General features: G+C 41.0%; 1 protein-coding gene across 5 annotated transcripts in view; it reads left to right on the top strand.

Moving 5' to 3' along the window:
* The first annotated feature begins 1,901 nt into the window (after nt 1-1,901).
* The window catches only part of GPCPD1 (glycerophosphocholine phosphodiesterase 1), a 48,492-nt gene continuing 25,857 nt past the window's right edge, over nt 1,902-24,536 (top strand). Inside the window, exons 1-6 of one of the 5 annotated variants that reach the window (XM_075147557.1) lie at nt 2,669-2,884; nt 7,833-7,909; nt 11,262-11,347; nt 15,653-15,737; nt 16,642-16,726; nt 23,867-23,942. In XM_075147557.1, coding sequence (XP_075003658.1) covers nt 11,299-11,347; nt 15,653-15,737; nt 16,642-16,726; nt 23,867-23,942 — 295 coding nt within the window. In that variant the 5' untranslated portion in view covers nt 2,669-2,884; nt 7,833-7,909; nt 11,262-11,298. Of the gene's footprint in view, nt 2,106-2,668; nt 2,885-7,507; nt 7,910-11,261; nt 11,348-15,652; nt 15,738-16,641; nt 16,727-23,866; nt 23,943-24,536 lie in introns of those variants that run through there. The other 4 variants (XM_075147556.1, XM_075147558.1, XM_075147555.1 and 1 more) reach the window with 4 other exon arrangements.

The raw sequence follows: 24,536 nt of genomic DNA, 5'->3' as shown, positions 1-24,536 counted from the left end.
CTGGCACCACATCAAAGACCCATTTTTGAAAAATTTAACACACTAAAGCATGTTTGAAAGTGTTCAATTCTATCCCAGCTTTACAACAAATTACTTGTACTAATAAATCTTAAAAACGGGAAGGAGAAAACAAGTAGGCAATTACTTTTCTAAAGAGTATTTTCTCTGAAGTTTCTTCTTCCTCCTTTCTTCAGCCCACTGTTGATTACACCTGTAGAAGTGATGGCTCCTAATGTTTACTTAATTACTAAGGGTTTGTAACTAGAGTAGTTCACATTCGTGTTTAACAAGATCCTTGCTTTCCAACAAGCACTCCCTCCTCCTTACCCAGAGGAATTCCTCTTATCCTTTTGGCTTCAAAATAAACTGCTTTCGGTTATCATTTCTTTTTTCTGCATATCTCCCTCTACCTTTTTTTTCCTTTAAGCAGGGTAGTCTGATCTTGCAATACTCACGTAGAGACCTCAGCAATTCAGAAGTTTTACATACTTTTCTGGTATAGAACATCTGATATTAACATTAATTTTCCCTACAACATCCAGGGCTGAGTCACAAATTACTTATAAACATGGCTGGATTTGCAGAGGATGAATGAATGGAAAATAGCCCTCTGTGTATTTAAACAGCGGATGGAAGGACAGCATAGAATGGCATACTTGTAACAGTGCGAACTCCCAATGCAACACAGGATAAGTGGTTTCTCTGCATACTCAAACTGCAGCTTCTTTGTCAGCTGACACAAGTTGTATAAAGCAGAAGCAAGTTACTTACCAAACTATTTATGCAAGCTTACTATTAGAGTGAAAGGACTGGTCATACTATCACAACTCCATAGCTCTGCTACAAAACGGAGCACAAGCTCCCTCAAAAACGCAGAGTAAAATAGTTTCCCTTTATTTGCTAATACTTTGTTGGGTGAATTCCAGTGGGATACCTTTTTTGTCATAAAATCAGGCCTCAGGAAGGCCACAAACTCGTAGTCTTAAACACAACACTACCTTTTAGCGCAGCAAATTTCCCCAGGGTCTTCACTCAGCGGTCTCAGCTACCCTGAAACAGACAGGTATCATGTCTGCCTGCGGCTTGAACACTCCAGCATGGGCATTCCCACATTGGTGCCGTGGTGCCATTGCTGTGAAGAAATGTTTTAGCTGTACAATGAATGACAGCCCTTTTGCTCATGCGACTGGGCACACAGGCAACCGGACTTGTGCACAGGAAGAGGTAGAGCCTGCACAATAGCAGGGGGGCTCCCTGGGAGCAGGGGGCACCAGCTCCTGCCACCCTACATTTCAGCAGGTGATGGAGGCCACAGCCTGCCAGTAGCCCTGGGTCACCTGCGCAGGCAGGGCCTCAGAAAAATGCACAGGGAGATAGATGGCCATCATCAGATCCACAGGGACCAAAGCCTTTCAAGAAAGGTGTGTTGCCTGCCCCTTCATACCACAAAAAAGCCATCATGCCCCTGATGCCATGAGCTCACAGCCAGCCTAAGCCATTGCAACCCAATGGTACCTCAAGGAAACAGGGCTACCTGTCCCCAGAGCAGGCCTCACACTCTCAGGCTGGGCTCTGGGGACCCGGCCTGAGGTAAGGTGACCTCAGGGGGTTGGAAGATGGTGGTGGAAGGCTGCCTTGCCTCAGCAAGGCCCCTACCCAGCTCCCCGCCCTCAGCTCACCCCGGCCCCACACAGCCACCCATCCCCACCGCCTCACCTCCCTCAGGGCAACGGCCCCCTCAGCTCAGCGCTCTAGCCCCGCCCCCTCAGCGCTCTAGCCCCGCCCCCTCCCTCAGACTCAGGCTTTCGAGGAAAAGGCATAGTCTTCCCCCGCCCTTCCTACTCGCTTCTGATTGGCTGCAGCAGGAAAGGCGGGGCCGAAACCACGGGGAGTGACGCGTCGGCAAGGGGAGGTCACGTGGGTCAGCCCCCTCCCCGGTTCGGCCGGGGGCAGCTGGAACCGGTTGGCGGCCACGCCGCCCCCCGCTTTCCCGCGCTGTCAGGCGGCCCTGGGCAGCGGCCGCGGGAGGAGGGGCAGGGAGCCCTGGGGGCGCCGCCCGCAGCCCCGCACAAAGGAGCTGGGAAGCTGGTGCAGCGCTCGGCCAGGTTAGTCCACGCCGCCAGCCGGGGGTCGCGGGGCCGGTGGGGGTGCCGTGGGGCTGTGCGGCGGCGGCGGCAGGGGACGGTTGATTCGTGCCCCTGAGGAGACCTGGGGCCTGAAGGGGGTCGGTTCGCGCCACGGTGGCGGGAGGGCGCTGAGGAGGGAGCGGTGCCGCTCTCCCCGCGGGAGGTCTCGGGGGACGGTGCTCGGCACTCGGTGGGTTGCGATGCGGAGAACTGCTGGTGCCTGGCCCTGAGGAGAGGTGGGGAGGGTGGAGCTCTCCCTCGCCGCGGGCAGGCGGCCACAAGCCGGGTCCCCTCCTCAGCACCCTCCTGCCCCGCGCAGCCGCCCCGGCTCCCCTCACGCACCGCGCCGCTCCTTAGCCCCGCCCCCTCGCTCCCTCGCCCCGCCCTCAGGCCCCGCCCGCACACCGGCCCGGGGCTTTCGAGGAAAAGGCATGGTCGTCCCCCGCCCATCCTGCTCGCTTCTTATTGGCTGCGGCGGGGAAGGTGGGGCCGAAGCCACGGGGAGTGACGCGTCGGCAAGGGGAGGTCACGTGGGGCCACCTCCTCCGCGCCGCCCCGCCCCTCCCCGGTTCGGCCGGGGGCAGCTGGAACCGGTTGGCGGCCGCGCCGCCCCCTCCCCTCCCCCGCGCCCCGCGCTGTCAGGCGGCCCTGGGCAACGGCCGCCGGCCCCGGCCGCCGGAGGAGGGGCAGGGAACCCTGGCGGCGCCGCCCGCAGCTCCGCACAAAGGGGTTGGGAGCCGGGAGCGGCGCTCGGCCAGGTCAGTCCGCGCCGCCGGCCGGGGGTTGTGGTGGGGCTGTGCGGCGGCGGCAGGGGACGGCTGGTGCGTGCCCCTGAGGGGGGGTCGGCGCGCCCCGGTGGTGGGGGGAGCGGTGCCGCTCTCCCCGCGGGTGTCGGTTGGTGTGTTGCGACCCGAGGGGCGGGACGGCGCTCGGCCCTGAGGAGAGCCCAGCTGGGGGCAGAGTGCGCGGTCCGGGAAGCGGGACGGTGGCTGCCGCTTTTCCGGAGGGGGATGGCTGCCCGCCCCGTGGCGGGGAGAGAGAGGCTGCGCGCCGCCGGGGTGACCGAGGTGCCGCACGGCCTGGGGCGGGGGGGGCATCGTGCCGGGAGGGCAGCAGGCGCGCCGGGCTCCCGGCGCTGCGGCAGCTGGGCCCGGGCCGTCACCCGGTGAGCGTGGCTTGGCGGGCTGCCGGCCGGGGACACGCCGGGCCGGCGGGTCTGTTTATTTACGTCCCCGCCGAAAGCCCTCTCCCGGGGCGGTCCCGCGGCTGCCGCATTATGTAAGCGGCCGGGAGGCCGGGACGGGGCGGGCCCGGGGGACACGGCGCGCCGCCTCCGGGCCGGGAGCTGGCCGCCGTGCCGTGCCGCGCCGTGCGGGGCGGGCGGTGGGGCAGCCGCCCGCGGCGGGCGGGCAGCGCTTAGTAGGTCCCCGCCAGGCCGGCCGGCGGGGTGCGGCGGGCTGGACGCCCTGCGGCGGCGGTCGGTGGAGGTGTGTGTGCCCTGCTCTGGACTGAAGGAGCACACTAACGGTGCTAACGGCTTGTGCTTCAGTATTCTTGATCTCATAGGGACTAATAGGACAACTCTAGATTAACTTTGTTATCTGCTTCCTAACCAGGCTGTTGCAGGAGGCACAGACGCATTTTCCTATTTTTTTCTTTCTTTCTTTTTCAATCAATAGCTTGTTTTGCGGGGCGTTAGTGTTTTAATTCATTAAAGCATGCGCTGTTAGATGGGGATTAGCCTTCAAAATATTTTAAATGTTAACGGCAGAGTGAAATCACTGATAAGTGGAATTACTTTTTATCACAAAAGGTATTTTTCTTACAGATTTCTATATGTATTTCTATTCTAGCACTGTTGCCTGTAAAATAACTACAGAAAATATTAAAAAAATGAGGGGAACGCTGTTTGTCTTGAACAGAAGCTACTAGTCTAAACTGCCACATAATTAATCTCTTAGTAAAGCAGGTTGCTCCTCAATAAAATGGATACAGACTTTGAAAAACCTTTTAAAAAGCTTTGTTGTTGTATTGACTACTGAGAGCTGTGGGGAGCATTATACATGTTATTTGTCCATGTCATTTCTAAGTGAGGAATGTTCGTATGATCACAAAGAGCTAAATTACTACTTGGTTAAGCTCTTGTCAGCTACACGTTAATAACGAACAACACTTCAGCAAAGAGAAATCAAACCGAGGCTGTTCTGTTTTGCTTGCAAATATGCCCCAGCCATTTCCTGTCTTTTTGAGAACTTCATCTACAAAACTGCTGTGACATAGCTAAGACAGAAGAGTCTGCCACATAGACAGGAATTTAAGAAATGCTGAAAACTATTAAGTTCTTGTTATTTAAAACCAAGCAGGTGCATTATAGCTGAACACAGTAAATCATATAGGGATGTTGTGTTTGATTACCAGGGCTGGCTTGGCCCTGCAAATGGGTAGTTAAATTGATGCTGAAAATAGCATCTTAAAGATATTTTTCTCTGTTGCTATATACTAATGTGATGCTGTTTCAGAAGTAGTACTCAGGCTTTGCTTCTTTCTAGATGTCAGCATACCCTATTGGTAAAATTCCTGCCTTTGAATCAGAACAGCATGTCCAAATCTTGTATGCAAGTTTGTTTTCTGTCCGCTGTTAATACTGCAATGCAGTATGAGAGCGCTGCTGACTTTGTGGCCGTCCTTTCTCATGCAGTCAAGGTGCGGGGGGAAAGGAGGGGGCAGGAAGAACCTTCTGGTTGTTTGGGTGAAAGTGAAGGAGTTGATGCTGTAATGCTGTTCCTAAAAAATCTCCTCTAGTTGTTAGAGTGAATGTCCCGACAAGCATATCCTCTGACCTTTTTCTAAAATCCAGGTGTTGTCAACTATTGTTACTTAATTTTAATATATATCTAATTTGTTATTTTAGATGTACTTTATAATATTCTGATACCTTGTTAGGACCAACCACAAGCAACAAAGTCTGTTCTTCATACTACAAATTTAATTGGATTTGAATAGGTATCATTTAAATATTAAAGGTTTAGTCTGAAGCAACATGAGTTGATATTTTATGCTTGAGAGTCTTATACCGTGAGTAAAAATGACAAAACTGTGTCTTAAACCAGCAGTTGTGTATGCTTAGGCTCATATCTCTTCTTTGTTCAGCACAGCACCAGATCTGACCTGTGGTGGATTTTCTATTGCTGCGTATAGTAGAGCTTTCAAGAAAGTAAAATGTAAATACAGTACCTTCTCCCACAGAGCATGGTAGTGTTCAAATGCAGGCTTCCCGAGGAAGGCTGCAGGGGGTTGCGGTGCCTGCATTGGCCCCGCTCCTGCCAGTGTGCACTCGCAGCTGTCGAATGACTTGGCTGGGACTGTGGCACCTTTCCCCTGCATCAGGCTGGAGTTGGACCTCTCCTTGGTGTTGATAGGTCTCATCAGTCTGTACTTTTAAGGTGGAGAATGTCTGCTTAAAATCAGAAAAATAAAAGCAAAAATACTCAGCCTTCTAGTCCTTGCCCCTTTGATCTTTATATGGAAAGAAATGGAGCGATACTTTGAAATAATTGAGCATATGTTTACTTTTTGGCAGTACCAGTAGTCTGCACTGTGGTCTGTGATGAAATATGTGCTAACGGTATGAAAGAGCCTGTTTTTGCACAGATGTACTTTATTTTTCTACAGATAACTAAGCAAATTCAGTAATATAGTGGTTAAAAATATTCTTATATTAAGAACCAGACGTTTGAAAGTATTAAAATGCATAATGGGAATATCATGGCACCTAGGTACCTAGCTGTCTCATTTTAATTGTCTGTCTAATTACCTTTGAAAAATCCCATTAAGTACCTATAAAAATTTATATACCTGGATATCTTTAAAAAATTCATCCATTAGAAAGATACTTTTATAAGCTGTATTTTACCTTCACTGAAAAATCTGTGTTGTGTATTATCCAGTCATCCTTCAACATAGTGTTACTCAGAGTTTTGTGTTGATAGCTTTACATCAGAAATTTCTACTACTAGTTTATTAGGGTTTGGGGGCTTCTGGGGGGTGAGAGGGGAGGAAATGTAACACTATATTTTGGCGTAAGTCTGCTGCTTTTTGGCTTTCTCATCAGCATGTTGCCAAATACTGATTATCCGCAATGGACTGAGTCCATGCAAAGGATCAAGATCTGAGTCGTCTAACTTCTAGGAGCTTAAATGAAGTTGTTTTAGTTCCACTCCATTAGATGCATTCCAGAGAGGATAGAACTTGCAAAACTTTGGATTCCCCTCATGTACTGGAAGAGCAGCATTTTGCTTCTCCTTTAATCTTGAAGCTATTTTTGTTATGAGTTCTGATTATTTTCAATATAAATCTTCCCTTTGGGCCCCCCCCAATTTAGAAAGGTAATGTAGAATTTCCCAAGGCTTGGTCTGTTTGTCTCCCCTCTCTTACCCCATTAGATGTCAATGCATATTTTTCCTTCTACTGCTAAGTATAACCAACCATTCTGCAGCCCTTACAGTCAACTCACAGTTGATAAAGTCAGCTTTTCATTCAGATCTATCTTAATATCATTGCCTAAAGTGTTTCCTGCCTAATTTTGAAAGCCTTCTGTCCATACAACAAAAAGAATGTTCAAGGTCTGCAGTAGAAAAAAATGATCACATCGTACTTCAAGCCTGTCTCAAACATTGCCTTTAGAGCGTTAGAAGTCAGAGCCTCGCAAACCTATTTAAGCTGCTATTAAAAATCACTTGTATTGAGAGAGAGCATGTCATCTGGCTTTATGAATGCTATGAATTTTTATGAGTCTAAAAATTGTTCAGTGTTTGCAAGCTAGGCTATTATATTCCAGGATTGTCCCAGATTACTTGGTGTGTATTTATCTAAGCCTGAAATACTGAGTATAAGATATGGGATAGCAAACAGCCAATACCTCTTAAAATAGATTGGAAAGGTTAAGGAAATTAAGGCGGGGGGAAAATACTCTACTAAAGCTGAAGGGTCATGAAGGGGTTTTATATATCACCAGACCTGTAAGCCAGAAGGTTCAAATGAACTTCAAGCTTGGAATTATTAAATTAAGTCCATGTTCTGGTATATTTTGACTACAACCCCCATCCATGATAACTTTTGCTACCTCATTTTAGAGGAAAGCTATGATATTTTGTGATACATAAATAGTTGATTGTGTTATGCCAGAAGATGTCTGAAATGTCTTTTCTCTTCCAAGTGCCTTAAGTGGTCCACAGCTGTTTGACTGCATCTTCTAGAAGTAGCCTTCTAGAATCAGGAGGGGAGAGCTTGGGTTCCCTATTATTTAGGGAAGTACATTAACTCCTGTCGCCTTTGTACTCCTTCAGGTGCCCATGAGGAGGAGAAAACTGTGAAAGAAAAGCTTTATAGGCAATATTAGAACAGAGTACATTTTTTCTCTTCTGTTTAGCCTGCAGGAAACTATGCTTAAAGTCTTTGTTGCTTTTCTTTCGGGTGTATGAAGACAAGTAGGTGGATTTCTGAAATTGCAAGGTTCCCAGTTGCTTTTCTTCCCGTCTAACACCATGAGGAAAGCTTTGTCTTGTGGCAGGGAAATCAAGATTGCACATAACCCTACCTACTAGGCTGTTCATCTTGCCCCTGCTCTGGAAGCCTTGCAGACAGCCTATTTTATACAGTGAGGTTGGTTGATGGGCAGGGTTACCTGAGTCAAGCTTTTGAAGGCAGGTCAGGAGCCCCAGGACTCAGAGTGCTGCTGCTGTACGGTCACCATCTCCTTGGGAAGCCTCCAGAGACTGTGAAAGGTAAGGGTTTGCTTTGCGAAAGGAGAAGAGTGTGAGAGAATTGAACTGTGACATGGTGGGGGAAAGAACATATTTCTGTTGTAAAAGCAAGAATCTCTAGGTAGAGAAACACTTTTTTCTTTAGTGAAGTGCTGATACCGTTGTGTGAACATCTTACCTGGGTGAGACCTCTGTTTCTCATGAGGGAATGACTGAGATTCAAGTGTTCATTGCTTGCTTACATGTAGTTGCAGTACATAAAAGCTGACCAGAGGGAAGAAGTGCGATGTAGGATGAGGGGCAATTGTTTGCACCCCAGGTTAGCATTTGGATGCATGTAGTTGCAGCAGATGTGAATTCAGCTTTAATGCTTTTGAACCCAAAGGTTGCTTAAAAATCCTTGTCGCACAAGGACTTCCAGTTCGTAAATCTGCTTGGTTGACTTGCTTAATATTTGCTGATTAGGAAGTGTTCAACATTTTTAATGTAACTGTTCTAACTTGTTTCGGTTCTCCTAAGCAGACAGTAATGAGCTCTCTGAGCTGAGGTTTCTTTCCATTCTCCCAAACAGTCCATTTTATAGGTGTGGGGAGCAGAGAGGATTTTGTTATTCTTCAGATTTTGTTATTCTGTCAGCTTCTTTGGTGAGGCAGTACTGAAAGACTGAAGGAAGGAACATAGCGTTTAAAATATCGCCTGACACCTACTGGTCAGAGGATTTGATTGTCTTGTTTCTTGCCATTTCTTTCTGGGAATTAAACTACTCCCTCTTCTTAGGAACCATTAGTAGCTAGACAGTTAAACTTTCGGTTTTTTTCCCCTAAATTAAGCATTTTCTTATCATGTCTTGAAAGTACAGAATGCTTTATAAGTGCATGATAATATATGACATAGGCTTGATTCATTAACAAAAAGCAGATCTATTTTTCCCTTGCTGTGTGTTTACATACTGCTAGAAAAGATGTTTCTTCAAAATGAGGGGTAGTACTTTGACCCTAAATCCCTTGGGCAGATTGAGTAGGTCTTTAAGATAAAATGCCTTTTGAGCAGAATTTTGACAACTTTACAAAGTCAGTTTATCAAAATCTCCTTACAATTAACTACTGTTACACAAAAAAGTAATATTCTTTTGCTAGGCGGTTTAGAAAAGCCCACAAATGTCTTGCAAGTAGATACACAGAATTTTTACAAGATTGGCTAAAAGCTTTATAGACTTAGTAATAGGATTTCAGATTTTCTCTAGGAACGGATGGGCAGTTAATTAATTTGGAGTAAGACAGACATGCTGGTTTTTGTGAAGTTTAATTTTGAGTCATGTTGCATTGGCTTTGGAAACAGCTTTCTTTACAAGGCAAAAGCCTGTTCGTGCTTTGGGAAACTGGGTTCAGGCTTCAGCTGTGACTTATCTGCTGTGTAGTCTTTGGCAAGGCATTTTTGCCTACTTCATCTCCCCTTTGGCTCTTCTGCCTGTTCAGTTAAAGGATGTTCAAGCAAGGATAGTTGCTGAACACAGCCAAGGCCCTGAACTATTCAGTGTCATTATAAATGCACACTAGTAGTTTATATTCTGTGCTTCAAACTGCGATTTCCGCGTCATACTGGACCAGTTTCACAAGTTCAATTTTAGTTTAAGCGCTGAAACATGCTGCGCTTCTGTGTCTATAAATAACTGCTAAAAATAAATGCTAGAATGTGTCACTGTTAACATACAGACCACCTAATGACACACACATGACAAAGTTCATAAAGAGTGTGCCCTTCATGGAATTCCTGTTAATAAGTGTGCTTATTTCTAGTTTCAGTAGTTTGGGATTTTATCATTTACAGAAATGTTACCTGTAAAAGATTACATGCAGAATTGGAATATATGACCAGAAACATCTATATTGCTACCATTTTCTTGCTCTCTTTTTACCACTGAAAATTCATCTTTTGGCATAGAGAGAGGGAAATAAGGGAGGAGAAAAAGGAATGTAAAGTAAAGGCAGCAATAGTTAGAAAAGGAATAGATTGAGAGGAGGAGGAGGACAAGATCCAGAAGAAAAACTGTAGGTGTTAAACCTCAGACCTTAACTAACTGTCTGATTGCCTAGGAGGAATGAGGTTTTATTATGAGCTTTTTTTTCCTCTATATTTTTTTCCTACTTGGTATCTGACTTTATTTAGCTTTTCTTGCTTTCAAGGCTTCTGTTAAACTACCTTGTGCTCTTTGAAGGCAAGGGCTTGTAGTAGAGCTAATGAAAGGTATATTGCTCTCTAATGCCATTAGTTCTTCTTGTCGTTATTATTAAAGCTGTTACTAAACGATTGATGACCAACATTGTACTGAAATAAACTGCTTTTGTCCTGTTCAAAAATAGCAATAAAAAAATTCTACTTGCTTGGTTTAAAAACAAAAAAAACCCACCAACACAGTGATACAAAGAAATGAATTAGTTGAGAGCATTGCAAAGTTAATTCTGCATATAATTAGTATCATTATTTTGGAACCCATGTCCAAAAGAATATACTTGGGTGATGACAGTTAGTCTAGCAAAATCTGGACTCAGCCTTTGATATGACTACTACTTTCATAAATAGTATAAAAAGATATTTTACATCAATAGTGTTTCTGCTGTAATGGGGAGAGTGGATTCTGCCAGCTTTTTTCCTTCAAGTTACTGTGTATTGGAGGAGGGTAGAAAATTGAAGCAGGGTCAATCCTCCAACTACTGTCCTGGCTACAGAGGCTATAGGCAGTCCCTTCCTGCTGTGGTGTTCTGAAGTCTGCTTGGTGCTTGTGGTTGCTGGTGTTCCATGTGAAAGGCTGGAAGTATTGGTAGGGGCGCAGAGTCTGAGGTGATGAACAACTCGCTGCCTGTGACGGCAGAGAGCTGTCATTTATCATGGGTTCTTCCCCTTTTTCCTTGAAGGTGGGAGTGCTTATCTATGAAACCTTTCTTGTGTTTTGAAGAGGATGCTGAAGAATAGCATAGGGAGACAGTCAGAAGTTACTGCTTGCCAAAGGTCATAATCTTAAATGTCTTATAATAAAACTTCCAGTGGCCTCTCTGAGAGTAAAATTAGTCAAAACAGGGGGTTTGAAAAATCTCAGCTTAAGACTGATGAATGCTGCATGATATTGATACTTGCATAGGGTATTTGATTTAGTAGTCTTTTTCTTGTGCCAGTGTTGCAACAGTGTCTTCTGCAGGTGGATACTATTTTCTGGGGCTGCTGCTGGTTCTATAGAGCTTTCTATTTTTACTGCTCACTCAAACAGTAACATAGTGGCTTGCTTCCCTGTTAGTGGTGTGATTGGTGTTTCCTCTTAGGACAGCAACAGATGTAGTGTATTGTTCCTGAAATGTAGTATCTTTTTCTCCCACTACAGGAGATTTCAACTATCCTAAGACAAAAGTTCTGCAAGTATGACCTCTTCTCAAGTCACTTTTGAAGTAAGAGGACCATCAGTACCAGGTACCCAAATCGTGCTTTCTCCTTTTGTTTGGTTTAACTAGAAGAAAACTAAATAGAAGAATGTTCAAAGGTTGTCTCTTCTGTTTTCTTCAGAAGTAAAAGAACATGTCCGTTCAAATATCAAAATGATAAGTCATTGTAGAATACATTAATTAAGAAATTTCACATAGGAGTTTGGAAATGAGATTTGGGAATTAATTTTTATCTTTTTCTTCAAACAACGATTTCATACTGTGCTAACTGAAGTGGTTATGGTTGTTTTAAAACCAGTGTTCTGTCTCTAGTAACTTTTTATTCCATGGGAATGAGTATTTACATTCTGGACCATGATAGTCAGGCATGCATTAACACGTTCTGTTTTTCATTCTCTCTGCATCCCTGTTGAAAGTTCTCCATAACAACATGTCACCTCTACTAGGAGTTAAGGACAGAAAGAATATGCAGCTTAATTCAATATTCTATCTGTGCAAAAATGTGTAAAATAACTTCCGTAATCTAAATGAGGAACACAAGGTGTCAGATCATGTAGAACACCAATATTTAGTGTTGATAATTGTGCTTATTACTTTGACCTTCATCTTTAGGAACTTTGAAGGAAGGTCACCAAAAAGAAATTAGTGGTTGCCTGACAGAAGCAGATGAATGTGGCAGCATGTACAGATTGGCAAAATTCCTGTTACAGGCAAATACCAGATGGCATAAGTGTCTGTTGTAGTCGGGGAAGAAAAATGATAAAAACATTTTTAAAGTTTTGACATCTGCCCCATGTTACACCTCTCCTGTGTTTCTCCCATTTGATTGGGAATTTGGGAACTGAACATTGACACACAATGTGGACATGAGGCCTTTAGTAAGGAGTAGGGTTTTTATAGCATTCTGGAGAAAACTTTGAAATTCAAGAATAAATTGACCTTAGATCAAGTGAGGCTATAAAGCACTAGTGTAGCTATAGAATGAAGTATTGCAAGCCATGCTTTTTTTGCCCTGTTTACAGTGTTGCTTCCACTGTTGTGATGGCACTGTCACTAGCAAAGTTGACTTTGGATGTGTAACTTTTACTCATAATATCTGCAACAAAAATTAGGATTAGAGAGAACTAGATCCTGCCTCAGTGGCTGGTTACAAAGAATTACCTAGAAATACTTATCATAGGTATAGCATAAAGAGGTGACACAGGAGGTATTGATACTGTTGGTTTTGACCGGGGAGAAGAGCTTCGAGATGCAGCAGTGGCAAGGTGCAGTCTTGTGAAAGGAGAGGTACGTTTTCAGAGCTATCGGCAGTTCTACAAACAGCAAAATTTCCAGTTTATTTAGAAATGTCATGTACTGATTTTGTCAGATCACCATGGTGAGTAGTTAGTTGGCGAGACAAGAATCCTCACCTTAAGCACTAACGTGCTCCCTGTGTCCTCATCACTGACCCTTCCTGTTGATGTCAAAGCCAGTGATTCCAGGCTAACTGGCAGGATAAAAGGGCATCACGAGCACAGGAATGATGCTTTGACTCACTTCCTCTAGGCAAACTACTTCTGGAGTCAACATTGGTGATGAAGCCCAGCACATTGACATAAGCTTTTATGTATTTGTGACATGGAGTGCTTCATTTTTGCCTCATGCTTGCGGAAGGAAGAGGGTCACAAGTTACTGACTGTGAGTCCTTTAGGTCTTCATTGGGACACAGTCCCATACCGAGAGTCTGCTAGGTGGCCCAGTATTAGCTAGTACGAAATAAAAAATGAGGCTTCTAGCTGCCAACTGAACACAAAAATTCTGCTCCAACAGAGCTGGCCAGGGCAGAGAGATTGCAACATCAGTGAGGCTGTCGGAAGCTTTGAGTCTGGGCAGAAGGCCGGGAGTAGCTTCCTCTTTGCGGTAGCTGAAGGAGCTCTGCCAGTAGCAGCATTGAATTCCCTGGCAAGGGGAGAGGGAGAAGTTGAGGACCCCTGAGCTTAAAACACAAAACAAAACAAAACCCCACTGAGTTTAGAATTGCCTTTGAAAAGGCAGTTCCAGTTTATCATGCATTTCTCTTGTGCCTTTCCTGGGATAATTTAAGCAGCATTTTACAAATCCTGATTCAGCCTTGGAATGTAATTGTTGAAGTGAGTTTAGGGGTGACTGCGCATCTTGTTCAAATGTTGCCTTTTGTGTGTTGTACCTTACTGAGTGATAAGTATTCACTGTATGTTCACGCATTTTTGTTTGTTTAAAAAAGATGACCAGAAAACTATTCTAGCTAGCTGCTACTAAGAGGAATATAACTTAGATGGCACTTCAGAGATTGGCTGGCGTGTACGCTAAGATGTACTAAATGCTGCTATTTTAAAAGGATATTAAAAGAATTTTAGCCTCTCTTTAATATCTCCAGTCAGAAATTCTAACTGTGTGATATTCAGGTGGTCTTCCTTCCCCTTTTATCTCCTCCCTGCAAAATCAAACCATAATGTGCCTCAGTACAGAGTGGAAAAGGTAAAGCACCTGACCTAGGCAATTGTGTGCAGTGAATTGTGTACTACGTATACTGATGCAGCTGATTTGTCTGCATTTGTATGCTTACAGCGAACATCCGAAAAGCTTGGATTTGTTTTAATGGTTTGGAACAAAAGATTTTATTAAAGGGGTTGTAGTTCAATGTGTTCTCAAAAATTATTTCAGTAAGCTGTTTTTGGGAACAAATTACCGTACTTAATTCCTGGCTTTTGTAAATTTTTTGCGACCGCTGGGTCTGCAGGGGTTTCTTTCGTAAATAAACCTGGTTGTTTAGATTAACCTGTATAGTTGGAAAGCACGGACACAATTTGAGGCGTAAGTACATCATCAAAACTCTTATTTCATACCTGAAGTTCCAGCTATGATATTTGGCTTAGTAAAGAGTAGTGTATCTTTGTTGTATATATCTTGCCTCCTTTGTATCTTCAGATTATTGTGGCACCAACACTATTGCTACTGCTTTCCCAGTTTCAGAACATGAAATCACCATCACAGATACTTGTATCTTGCTTTTGTTAAAACTGATGCATTTTTATCTCAGTGTTTTCAGCTATCAGTCTGATCCTTGCTTCTTCCTATTGAGGCATGCAGGATGGTTCTGGATACCCTCTCCCCTTTTTCTCAAATAGTGTACACCCCCCTCCCCCCCAAATTAGGGGATAATTTAGCATTAGCTGAACTTCTTCATGTCTACTTTTGTTTAAGGGTGACTTTGTTTGAAACTTTACATTTAGGCACTTCCTGTTAGAGGCTGAAGTAAATTCCAGTATTTTTTTTTTATTACATTTTATTTAGAAGTTGCTCCAATACTCTGGTAATTCTTACATTTTGCATAGCAAGACTAAAAGGTTAAGCAGATGGTGCATAAATATACTTTAAAGCTTCACATACTCTCCTTGTACAACAGATTCTTTTTCTTGTGTCTAAAAATATTGTTGAAACTCTGTAAAAGCAAAATACTAATTTGTCCTTTTCATTTGTATTTATCATTGTTGTTGTTGTTCTTACAGTCTTATATGTGTGTGTATGTATATATATGTTTTATATTAAAAAGAAGGATAAGTTGCAATGTTAACTTTAACTCCTAGATATCCCAGAATCAAGCATTCTTATACTATGACAATCTTTTGTGTTCTTTCCATATATATGTATGCATTAGGATTGACAGAGTGTTACAATTTAATGTGTTTGGTTTTTTTTTTGTGTAACAGTGTTATGTTTTTATATCCAATAAAAAGCAGAAAGCATAACAGCAAAATTAATTTTATTTTTCACAGGCATAAAATGAAATGGATGTGTTGTCTTGATAATGATGCTAGCAACCTCTTATTTGTCTGTGCTTTCTAGATTATTGGTATGAATTTCAGAGAATTATGTTTTTAGACATCTATGTTACCTCAGTACTCTGTGTGTATGTATGTGTGTATATATATATAAAAAAAAACCCCCACCTATATATATATAGGAAAAAATCTGGTTCATCTTGACAATAAGCATTTTACAGTGAAAATCTGCCTGCTGCGTTTGCAGAGATTTTTGAACAGTATTGCTGCAGGAGGATTTGGAAGCCAACCCTTTTCAGGACTGGGGTTGTCAGTAGTCCTTCTCTCAATGAGGTCTGTCTTTATGATGAAGGAAAAAACACTGTTGTAATTTTGGGTGGGGGGAAATTCCTTTCTGAACCAAAAAGAGGGAGTTTGGATGGGTCTTTAAAGTATTTGAAGGTTTGACCATGTAGGCTGTACTTATTAATTCTATAGAAGTTTGAGTAATGATGATTGTGGCATTTTTCTGTTTGTTTGGGTTTTTTTAGGAGAGGTTTTTGCAATATGTGGCAGCTGCAGTGCTTTGGGAAATTGGAATCCACAAGTTGCAGTGGTCCTCCAAACTGACGATCGGTAAGTTGGGATTTTGGTTTTTTATTTGTTCCCTTTGAAGTAGCTGGAGCTCTGGAGCAACAAATTTATTCTGGCTTTGAGTTTGTAAACTATTGAGCTACATATATTGTTAGTAAAACTCTCCAGAATGCCTTGTGTTGCCCTTGAACATTTTGAATGCTTAGGAATGTGTCTAAGAAAATGTTTAACTTGGGTATGCTTTTCTAGTCACAGATGATGCTTCTACCATGGTGGCTGGCATATTTCAGTAGTTTAGTTGTAGAAATTTTGAATAAGAAACTGCTATGGATAATTCTCAGTCCCATAACTCTACAGCAAGTTATAGGAAGTGTTTATAGTGTTTACTTTCTTTTTAACCTATACAGGTTATTATTGTGGCTATAAAGAGATGGGGAGAAGATTATTTAAAATGAGAGTTGCATTAAAACTCTTGAGTGGTTTTTGTGTATATAAACAGGAGTGTACATGAAGAAAGTTTAAATGCAGTGGAGGAATTCAGTGTTTTCTTAAAATGGTGCCCTGCCTATCGCTGTTTGTATGCAGGAAAATAGGGCTTGCAGCATGTATTTATAATTCTGTCAGTGACTTGTTGTGTGATCTTGGGTGAGTCCTGAATTATTTCATTATATTTTCCCCATCTGTTAAATGACGATGAGAATTCTTGCTCCATTAGAGCACTTCAGATCTATAGATTAGAAAGTGCAGTTTCAGTTCTAAGTATTTATTGTGCTTTGTGCATGTTTGGCTAAGTTACCTTGTAAAAACCTTTCTTGCAGCAATACACTAAACTTTATTTTAGAATATCACGTAGGACAGACATATGTCTGAGGTGGCTGTTAGGCTGTATTTTGAAACTGTTCCCTTTTTTTTTTTTTTTTTTTTTTTACACCCCTCTCCCCCTCAGTCAATTATGGAAAGCTACTGTAGAGCTTCCTAGAGGAGTTCCTGTTCGGTATCGGTATTTTAAAGGGTACTTCCTAGAACCTAAGGTATGTACAACCTTTTCTATTTTAAGTTGGCTCATCCTTAGTAAAAAATTCTCTTATTTGAAGTAAAAAGGATTTTCTGAGTTAAACTTGAGTTTTTAGAAATAAATCTTAAATTGCAACATATGAAACATTAAAACACTTGTGGAAATACAAGCAGTTCACTTCTGGAAACACATGACCATATGCTGTTAACTTTAATTATTTTTGTTAAATTGTCTTCTCTCTTTTATCAGTGTTAGTGTTTTAAAAATTCCAGCGATAGTGAAATGCCTGACATTATTATAAAGCTTAAATGATATAGTGAAGTTCTCATTAGTTATAGTGGGGCTATAACAACTTCTACACTTATAATGGAATATGGACTTCAGCAGGGCAAGGATCTCTAGCATGGAAGCAAGCGATAGCAGGAGAAAAATGGTTAGTGTGATCAGGTGTATTTAAATTTGCCTAATCTATTACAGTTTTTAAAATTACTGCAGATTTTTTGGTGAAGCATGAGAAGTATTAACTAGCTTTTGTGCTGCATAATTAACACATGTTAATCTCTTGGAGTAAAAAGGTAAAACAAGGAATGGGGCATCCCAGTGTTTTCTCTAGGTTTGTATATAGGTATTTGCATGACTGGGGCGGGGGGAAACCCCAAGAGACAGACACAGATGTGTTTTTACAGGTATTGATACCTGTGTTTTACAGGTATCAAAGTTGCATGTGAGTTGAATGTATGTGGCAGTATATCTGTAGAAATCGTGTCAGGATAAGGGGGAAGTTCTTCAGACTAGAAATGAGACTGCATCCAGAAAAAAGCTGGACTAATTTGGGAAAATAAACAGCTACTCTTTAACTGTTTTTCTTAATAACAAGTAATAACTGTAAGAAATAACCCATTTAAAGCTGTCTTTGCTGTCTTTCTTACTCTATTAATATCCTGTAGGTATTCACCCTGGGCTTTAGTTCTTCATTGAAATTGGGATTATGAAGACTGTAGCTAAATGTGCAAAGGAGTTATAGAATCATCTGGTCTATATCTTTTAAATATTTTAAATTACTGTCAAGCCTGTAAGTTTTTGTCAGCTGGACTAGCCTTTCTTTCACTGAAAAAAATATTTGACAGAGGTATTGTCTTAGTGAAGGATACTAATTTTAAATGAAACACAAGAGACTGCATTCTGTTTTTTTTCATTACAGCATGTGAAATAGTCTAATCTGAAACTGATGTTTAAATTGTTATTCTCAGGCAAAAGAAGGGAAGGCCAATAATAGATTTATTTTTCTGAGGTCAAATGAGGCCAAAAGTAGATCAGTGCTTACAGCCTATCAGCTCTGATGGGACTCTTACATTTTTTGCAAATGCCAATAAGTTTAAAATGTAAGCAATAGCACACTAGAAAAAGCACACTTAGTGAGAGCAGATTGGCAGAAATGTGCTCATAGAGAACACAATTTCCGTTTTATTATTTGAAAAAGTTTACAATATGTATTGGTGAGTGTGTTTCTTTAAGTAGGTGCTCTGTATCGTGCACGCTTTATGTACCGTGTGATGCAGAGTCTGCCAAGGTAAGTATAAATTTTATGGAATACCAGCATAAAGAACTACTATATATAAAAAGGAGGAAAAAAATAAAACCGCCTTACAAAAGAAAGTATGTGAATTGCCAGGGTACATGATTATCCACTTAGCAGTGTCTAGCCTGTACCTGTTAAGTGCACAGGACTTTATTTCTCATAACATACAGTCTTTTGAAGAAAAGAATTCCAGCTGCAATGTTTTCTTCCTCTTTTTTTTAAATGTTTTGAAGAACAACAAAAAAGCAGGATCTGTTCATTCTTAACAGGAATATAATGCATAGTATAGTGCAAATGAGGCCGTATATGGAGGACTTCAGCGTTAACAACTCTGATAAGGAAAAGCTACTTCTAAGTTAAATTATTCTAAATATTTTTATTTCAGTAATTTTTTTCATTAGGCATTGCATGTGATTAATCTCCTAAATTTGATAGGCTTGCAATATATAATCCTTCAAACACTGTTAGCTTTTTATATCAGTGCAATTTTGTGTGTCATGGCCTGTAGCAGGATAACTTAAATACATGTTTAGTCTTAAATATATGTTAAAGTCTGAATATATGAATTTGACACCACATAATTGAGTAAATCATGCTGAAGACAGATCCAGCTGAAGTTACTGTTCCCTTCCTTTCTATATCAACTGCATCTTTGAAGATGCTTGAGATGGACATGGTGGCAAAGCTGGAGGTGATACACGTTTACACAGAGAAATGATAGTTCACATATTATCCAAAATATTGCTACAGACTAGCTGTGGCAATAATGTAATAATTCACATTTTGAAAAAAAAAACAAATAAGGAAGTATTTTTCTCACCTCCCTTTAAAAAAAAAAAGATCATAATTTGATCTCAGTTAAATTATTTTGTTTGAAGGATAGTACAATGTCATGGGAAGTTTGGTTTGTTTGCACTGAAGCATTTTGGTGTTAACAGATTGTGGTTATGTAAATAGAGTGTATTTTTTTTTAATACATGATATATTAAAATTTATAGAATATTTGTAGGAATACAAATAAATGAATCTATAGACAATGAACATTTTATTATAAAATTGGTGTAAGTCTTGGCTCCTGCATATCAAGAGCTTTTACTATGTTGTAAACATATTAATGATAACATAAGTCATCTTAAGCATTTTAAAAGAAAAGTAAATACATACACTTGATGAAATAAGACAGTAATTTAAACTATTTTGCTTGAGGTTTGTTCTTTTCTTAAACATAGACCAGTATCAGTTACCTTACTGTGAGGATCTTCCCATGTTTTATTCTACACATACCTTCTGTTTGTTCAGGGGGAGGGGGAGAACCAAAACCCCCTTGTCTGGAATTTGTCTTGTGTATATCATATGTTTTAGGAGAATGTATGTTTGATAGTATTGTTTGATGATTGTTGTGGTTTAACCCCAGCCGGCAACTACGCCCCACACAGCCGCTCGCTCATTCCCGCTGGTGGGATGGGGATGAGAATCAGAAGGGTAAAAGTGAGAAAACTCGTGGGTTGAGATAAAGACAATTTAATAGGTAAAGCAAAAGCTGTGCATGCAAGCAAAGCAAAACAAGGAATTCATTCGCTACTTCCCATCGGCAGGCAGGTGTCCAGCCATCTCCAGGAAAGCAGGGCTCCATCACGCGTAACGGTTACTTGGGAAGACAAAACACCATCACTCGGAACACCCCCCCTTCCTCCTTCTTCCCCCAGCTTTATATGCTGAGCATGACGTCAAATGGTATGGAATGACCCTTTGGTCAGTTGGGGTCAGCTGTCCCAGCTGTGTCCCCTCCCAACTTCTCGTGCCCCCCCAGCCTGCTCGCCGGTGGGGTGGGGTGAGAAGCAGAAAAGGCCTTGACTGTGTGTAAGCACTGCTCAGCAGTAACGAAAACATCCCTGTGTTATCAACACTGTTTCCAGCACAAATCCAAAACACAGCCCCATACTAGCTACTATGAAGAAAATTAACTCTATCTCAGTCAAAACCAGCACAAGGATGCATATTTGAAAACCTTAGTAAGGAAAATACATGCCTTATTCTGTTAAGCTATGTTCTATATTTGTTTTTCCAACAGTAAATAAGCATGCAAGTTTAGGGTTATTTCTTTCAAGAAAAGTGTGAAATAACTAAGCTATCTGTGCATGTAGCAGGACTTTTAAAACTGGATTGGTAAACATTTTTCACACTTATGAGGATATTGCTTAATTATAGAGGTTTCAAATGAGACTTAAATTTACTTTTCTAAAATGTAAAAAAATCGAATCCATTTAGTGCCTGGAATATAGTAATAAAGGTGAAACTTGGGCCTAGACTCAGTAATTTCTTTTATATCAGAATGCCTTAGAAAAGCTTTTGCTAGGCTAATAACCCATGGTTAACCTGATAATAACAAAGGAACACCTCTGCCATGACTGCACTGAGATAGCAGATTGTGTGTTAAACTGTCATTGGAAATACTAGAGCTATACAATCTCTATTTAGCTCAGGACTTCCTGGCAGGTGACTTAATGTGCTGTTGCCTTGCAAAGTTAGTTACCGTGGTTGAATGGCTTTGGTCGATTGTTTGGTTTTGTGCTTAATTATTGTCTCTTACATGGTACAGAAATCCAGAGATATTTTTTGTCAGAAATCCAGCATCAGCAGTTAAGTCTAATTAATTTAGCTGTTTCATGTTCTTGAACTAGATTAATATTCTTGAAACATAGTTTTAAGAAGTAAGGTGCAATTGGCTAAATGTAGTTATGTGTGGTGGGTTTAAGATCGTATTTTTTTTTCCTAATGCCTGCTCTGTTGTGTTGCCTTGGATCAGGGATTTTGGAACTGGCTTCCTGAATAATCATTTAAACATCCACAGAAGTGCTTTCATTTTTTAATTGTACTGAGCACCCGAGCACTTCATGCAGAGTGTGCATCAGACTACTTTGAACCTCTGGAACATGCTTAATAGGCATTTTACCCTTCATTTCAAAAGTGTCTAATGACTACCCCAGCTTCTGACAATGTAAGAGGACTTGATTTTTTTAGAAAATTCTTGAATATCCTTTAAGAGCTTTAAAACTGCATCAGATGTTCAGCTAAATATAAATCAAGCGACATAATTTTTATGTATTTGCTTTGAAAAAAAAAATTCTGTGTGTTAGTAGAGAGGGATCCATGCCATACAGTGCTACTTACTATAATCTCGGTGTACTGCCCACCAGGATGCTTGATGTGGATAGGTGCCCTTTTAAGACTGCCCTAGCAGAGGCTGACTTCTTAGGTAACATTAGCATACTATGAATATTGATGTCACATCATATACATCTGCCACAGGCTGATCTGAACTGGGCTGTTGTTCAAATGTGGTCAGTATATGCCACTGAAATGACGTCAGTATTTTAACCTCATTGTAACAATGGCTTCTGTTACATGTAATTAAAACATCATTTAAATGCCTATAAACACAAAGATGGTCTGAGCAGGGATTGTGAGAGGGCTCTGTCATGTCTGTGCCTGTTCTCTAATCCATTGCCCTTTTTTTCCAGGTAGCTTTGCTTGGCTCTTCTTAGTATGGAAAGTGTTGAGGGTTCCTGGGATTAAATGCGTAATCAGCCTACTGTATTCCTTTCGGGGGATGAAATTTTGCTGAATGTATCCAGCGTGTTGAGCTTATTGTTGAGATCATGTTACTCATTCTCGTTCATAATTTTAGAACCTAAAATTAAAATGTACAATTACAGTAGTGTAAGAAATAAACTCGTATTGGTATTTTAATACAATATGTTGGGGATTTCTACAAGGAAAAACCTTTTCTTACCTTTTGAAGAAAACAGCTTAATCTGTGTTAGGACAGACTTGCATTCCCCAAGCTACAAGTTCTGTATGTGTTCATGGGAGTCACTGTTGGAGAGCTTGCAGGCTTTCATGGTGTTAGGAAATGGTAGCCTCCCTGCTGGCAAACACAGGTTTTGGCTTTGGAAACTCAGACTGTGACGGGCAAGTGTGGATCTGCTGTGAAAGAAGGGGGAAGAAACTTCTCATTATTTACTCTTCTAGAAGTCCATAAGAGTGATCATTGTGGCAGCAGTGGGAATTAAAACTCCCCTATAATAGGAATAAACTGAAAACAATAATATCATCTTATTTTATTTATATTTACATGCATTCTATCTTTAAAGCAGAACTTTAAGCATATGTATTTTATTCTGACATGACACTTAAGTATAGATGCCTCTGAATTTATTGGAAAAATTGAATTTCTTTTAGCTAAGACTCACAGAGCAAACCCATCTTATTGAGCATTTTTTAATATTTGACATTTGCTGTTAATTCATCCAAAAGCATAGTAGATTAAATGTGTTTGATATATGTTAAGAAAACCCATCTGCTGCTAAAGAATTTATTCAGTGAGCTGTAAGATAACAAAGCATTATGGAACTGTGTAATTATATTGCTGAGTTTGAAGCTTGTCTGGATATCCCGGTTGATCTGAAATCTATTTAAACAAGAACTTGAAGTACTGGGACAAGTTGGGGTTGAAGCTTATATGACTCTGGCAATAGTAGCAAGTCGTTTTGGAAATAAGAGTTACTTAGGCCCAAAACACCAAAATGACAAACTCTGCAGCTATTTGACCGTTCTTATGACTGATAGTAACAACCACGGAATGTTAAGGGAAACTTCTCAGGGTGACTGAGCTGGGAATCAGGCATGTTCTTTCTGTTGTTAGCCAGTGGTTACTTAAAAGCTTTAACCTAGAAAGCTATTTCAAACTTAAATTGTTCTGAAAGAAGAGATTGAGTTAATGTTCTGATCATCTGTCTGAGTCTTGGCTATGTTTGTCAACAAATGTAGTCTTTTGAGGGACAGTAATTATTTTTTGGTGAAAGAATCTAATTTGTCCTGCTCCAAATGGAATAGGCTGCAGAAGCTTCACTGCTGGCCAATTGGATTGTATCAGTGTCTTTTTCCTTCTGAGGCAGCAAAATTCCAAGTATTTATGTTTTAATCGGATGGTAAATAATTTGCTCTTCTGTACCAGAACTAAAATAACTGTGTTTTATAGACTTCAAATTAGTCAAGCAAATTTTGAGGGAGAACCCGCCCCTGCCACTGTTAACTGCATGAGTAGATGCTGAGTGCTGTTTGGAATTAGAGATGTGGGATATGTTTTTTTGTAAATTGTTGCTGTAGTATCTTAAGAAAAAAGCAAGCACACTTAATGAGTTCAGAGACACTTTGGTTTTTTTGAATCAGAAGGAAACTAAAGTAGTCTAGCAGAGCAGATGTAAGCAGTAAAGATTTAATAATTCCGTGTAACTTCTCCACTCTGTCAGACTTTGTCACAAGTTTTGTCATATGTATACTCGACGCATCAGATAGCGTTATCAGCAGTTGCAGGGGTAAGAAACATGCCTGATCTGTTTTCTTTCTTTCTCTTTTATTCTCTCTCTCTCTGTCCCCCTCTCTTTCTTCTTCTCGTTCTTCTTTTTCTTTCATAAATCCGTAAGTTTAGTTCACAACCATCCCAAACAGCTTCATGGGTAGAAAATCAGATATAACAAAAGAAATTATTGCAGACATTTAACTTTTAAATTACAGACTATCGATGGTCCCTGTGAAGTCATAGTTCACACGTGGGAGACTCATCTACAACCACGATCAATTACCCCTTTAGGTATGGGCATCAACTGCATCTGTTTGAGGCATATGCATAAGATTGCTAATATGCTGCACATTGGTTTAGAGGGATTGATAACTATAGTTTTAAAATACTTAAATTTATTAATGTGTTGGAGGTATAAACTTTTTCTTTGCACAACATGGGCCTTACTCTCAAAATATATATATAAATAAGTGGCTTAAAAATGGAATGGATGTGAAATTCTTGGCTGTCATCCTTAAGATTATGTGGGTTGTTTTTTTTATTGATTTGGAATGGTAATAATTTTCTATAAATTTAATTCTTTGAGACTAAGGATCCATATTATTTTTTCAGAGAAAATGTGGGGAGGGGGAGGGTGTGAAGTCACTGCTGGTTTTATTTAACTACTATTTCATTAGCAAAATTTTAAAGCAAAAGTTCTTAATTAGGCTTCTTTAAGTAAATGGATTAACGTAAATAGAAACATGAATGGGCTTATTTACTGGCAATTTAGCAGAAATTTATTCTGCTGGAAGGAAAGGTGGCATGCAGACTTGCATACAAGTTCCTAATGCTTTTCTGAACAGGGGAAAAGTTTGTTCTTTAAGAGTGACTGAAATAACCTTT

The sequence above is a fragment of the Calonectris borealis genome, chromosome 3 (genome assembly GCF_964195595.1).
Source record: "Calonectris borealis chromosome 3, bCalBor7.hap1.2, whole genome shotgun sequence".
NCBI classification, from domain to species: Eukaryota; Metazoa; Chordata; class Aves; order Procellariiformes; family Procellariidae; genus Calonectris; species Calonectris borealis.
Note: the sequence above shows the minus strand (reverse complement) of the source record. Positions and strands in the feature narration are given on the sequence as shown.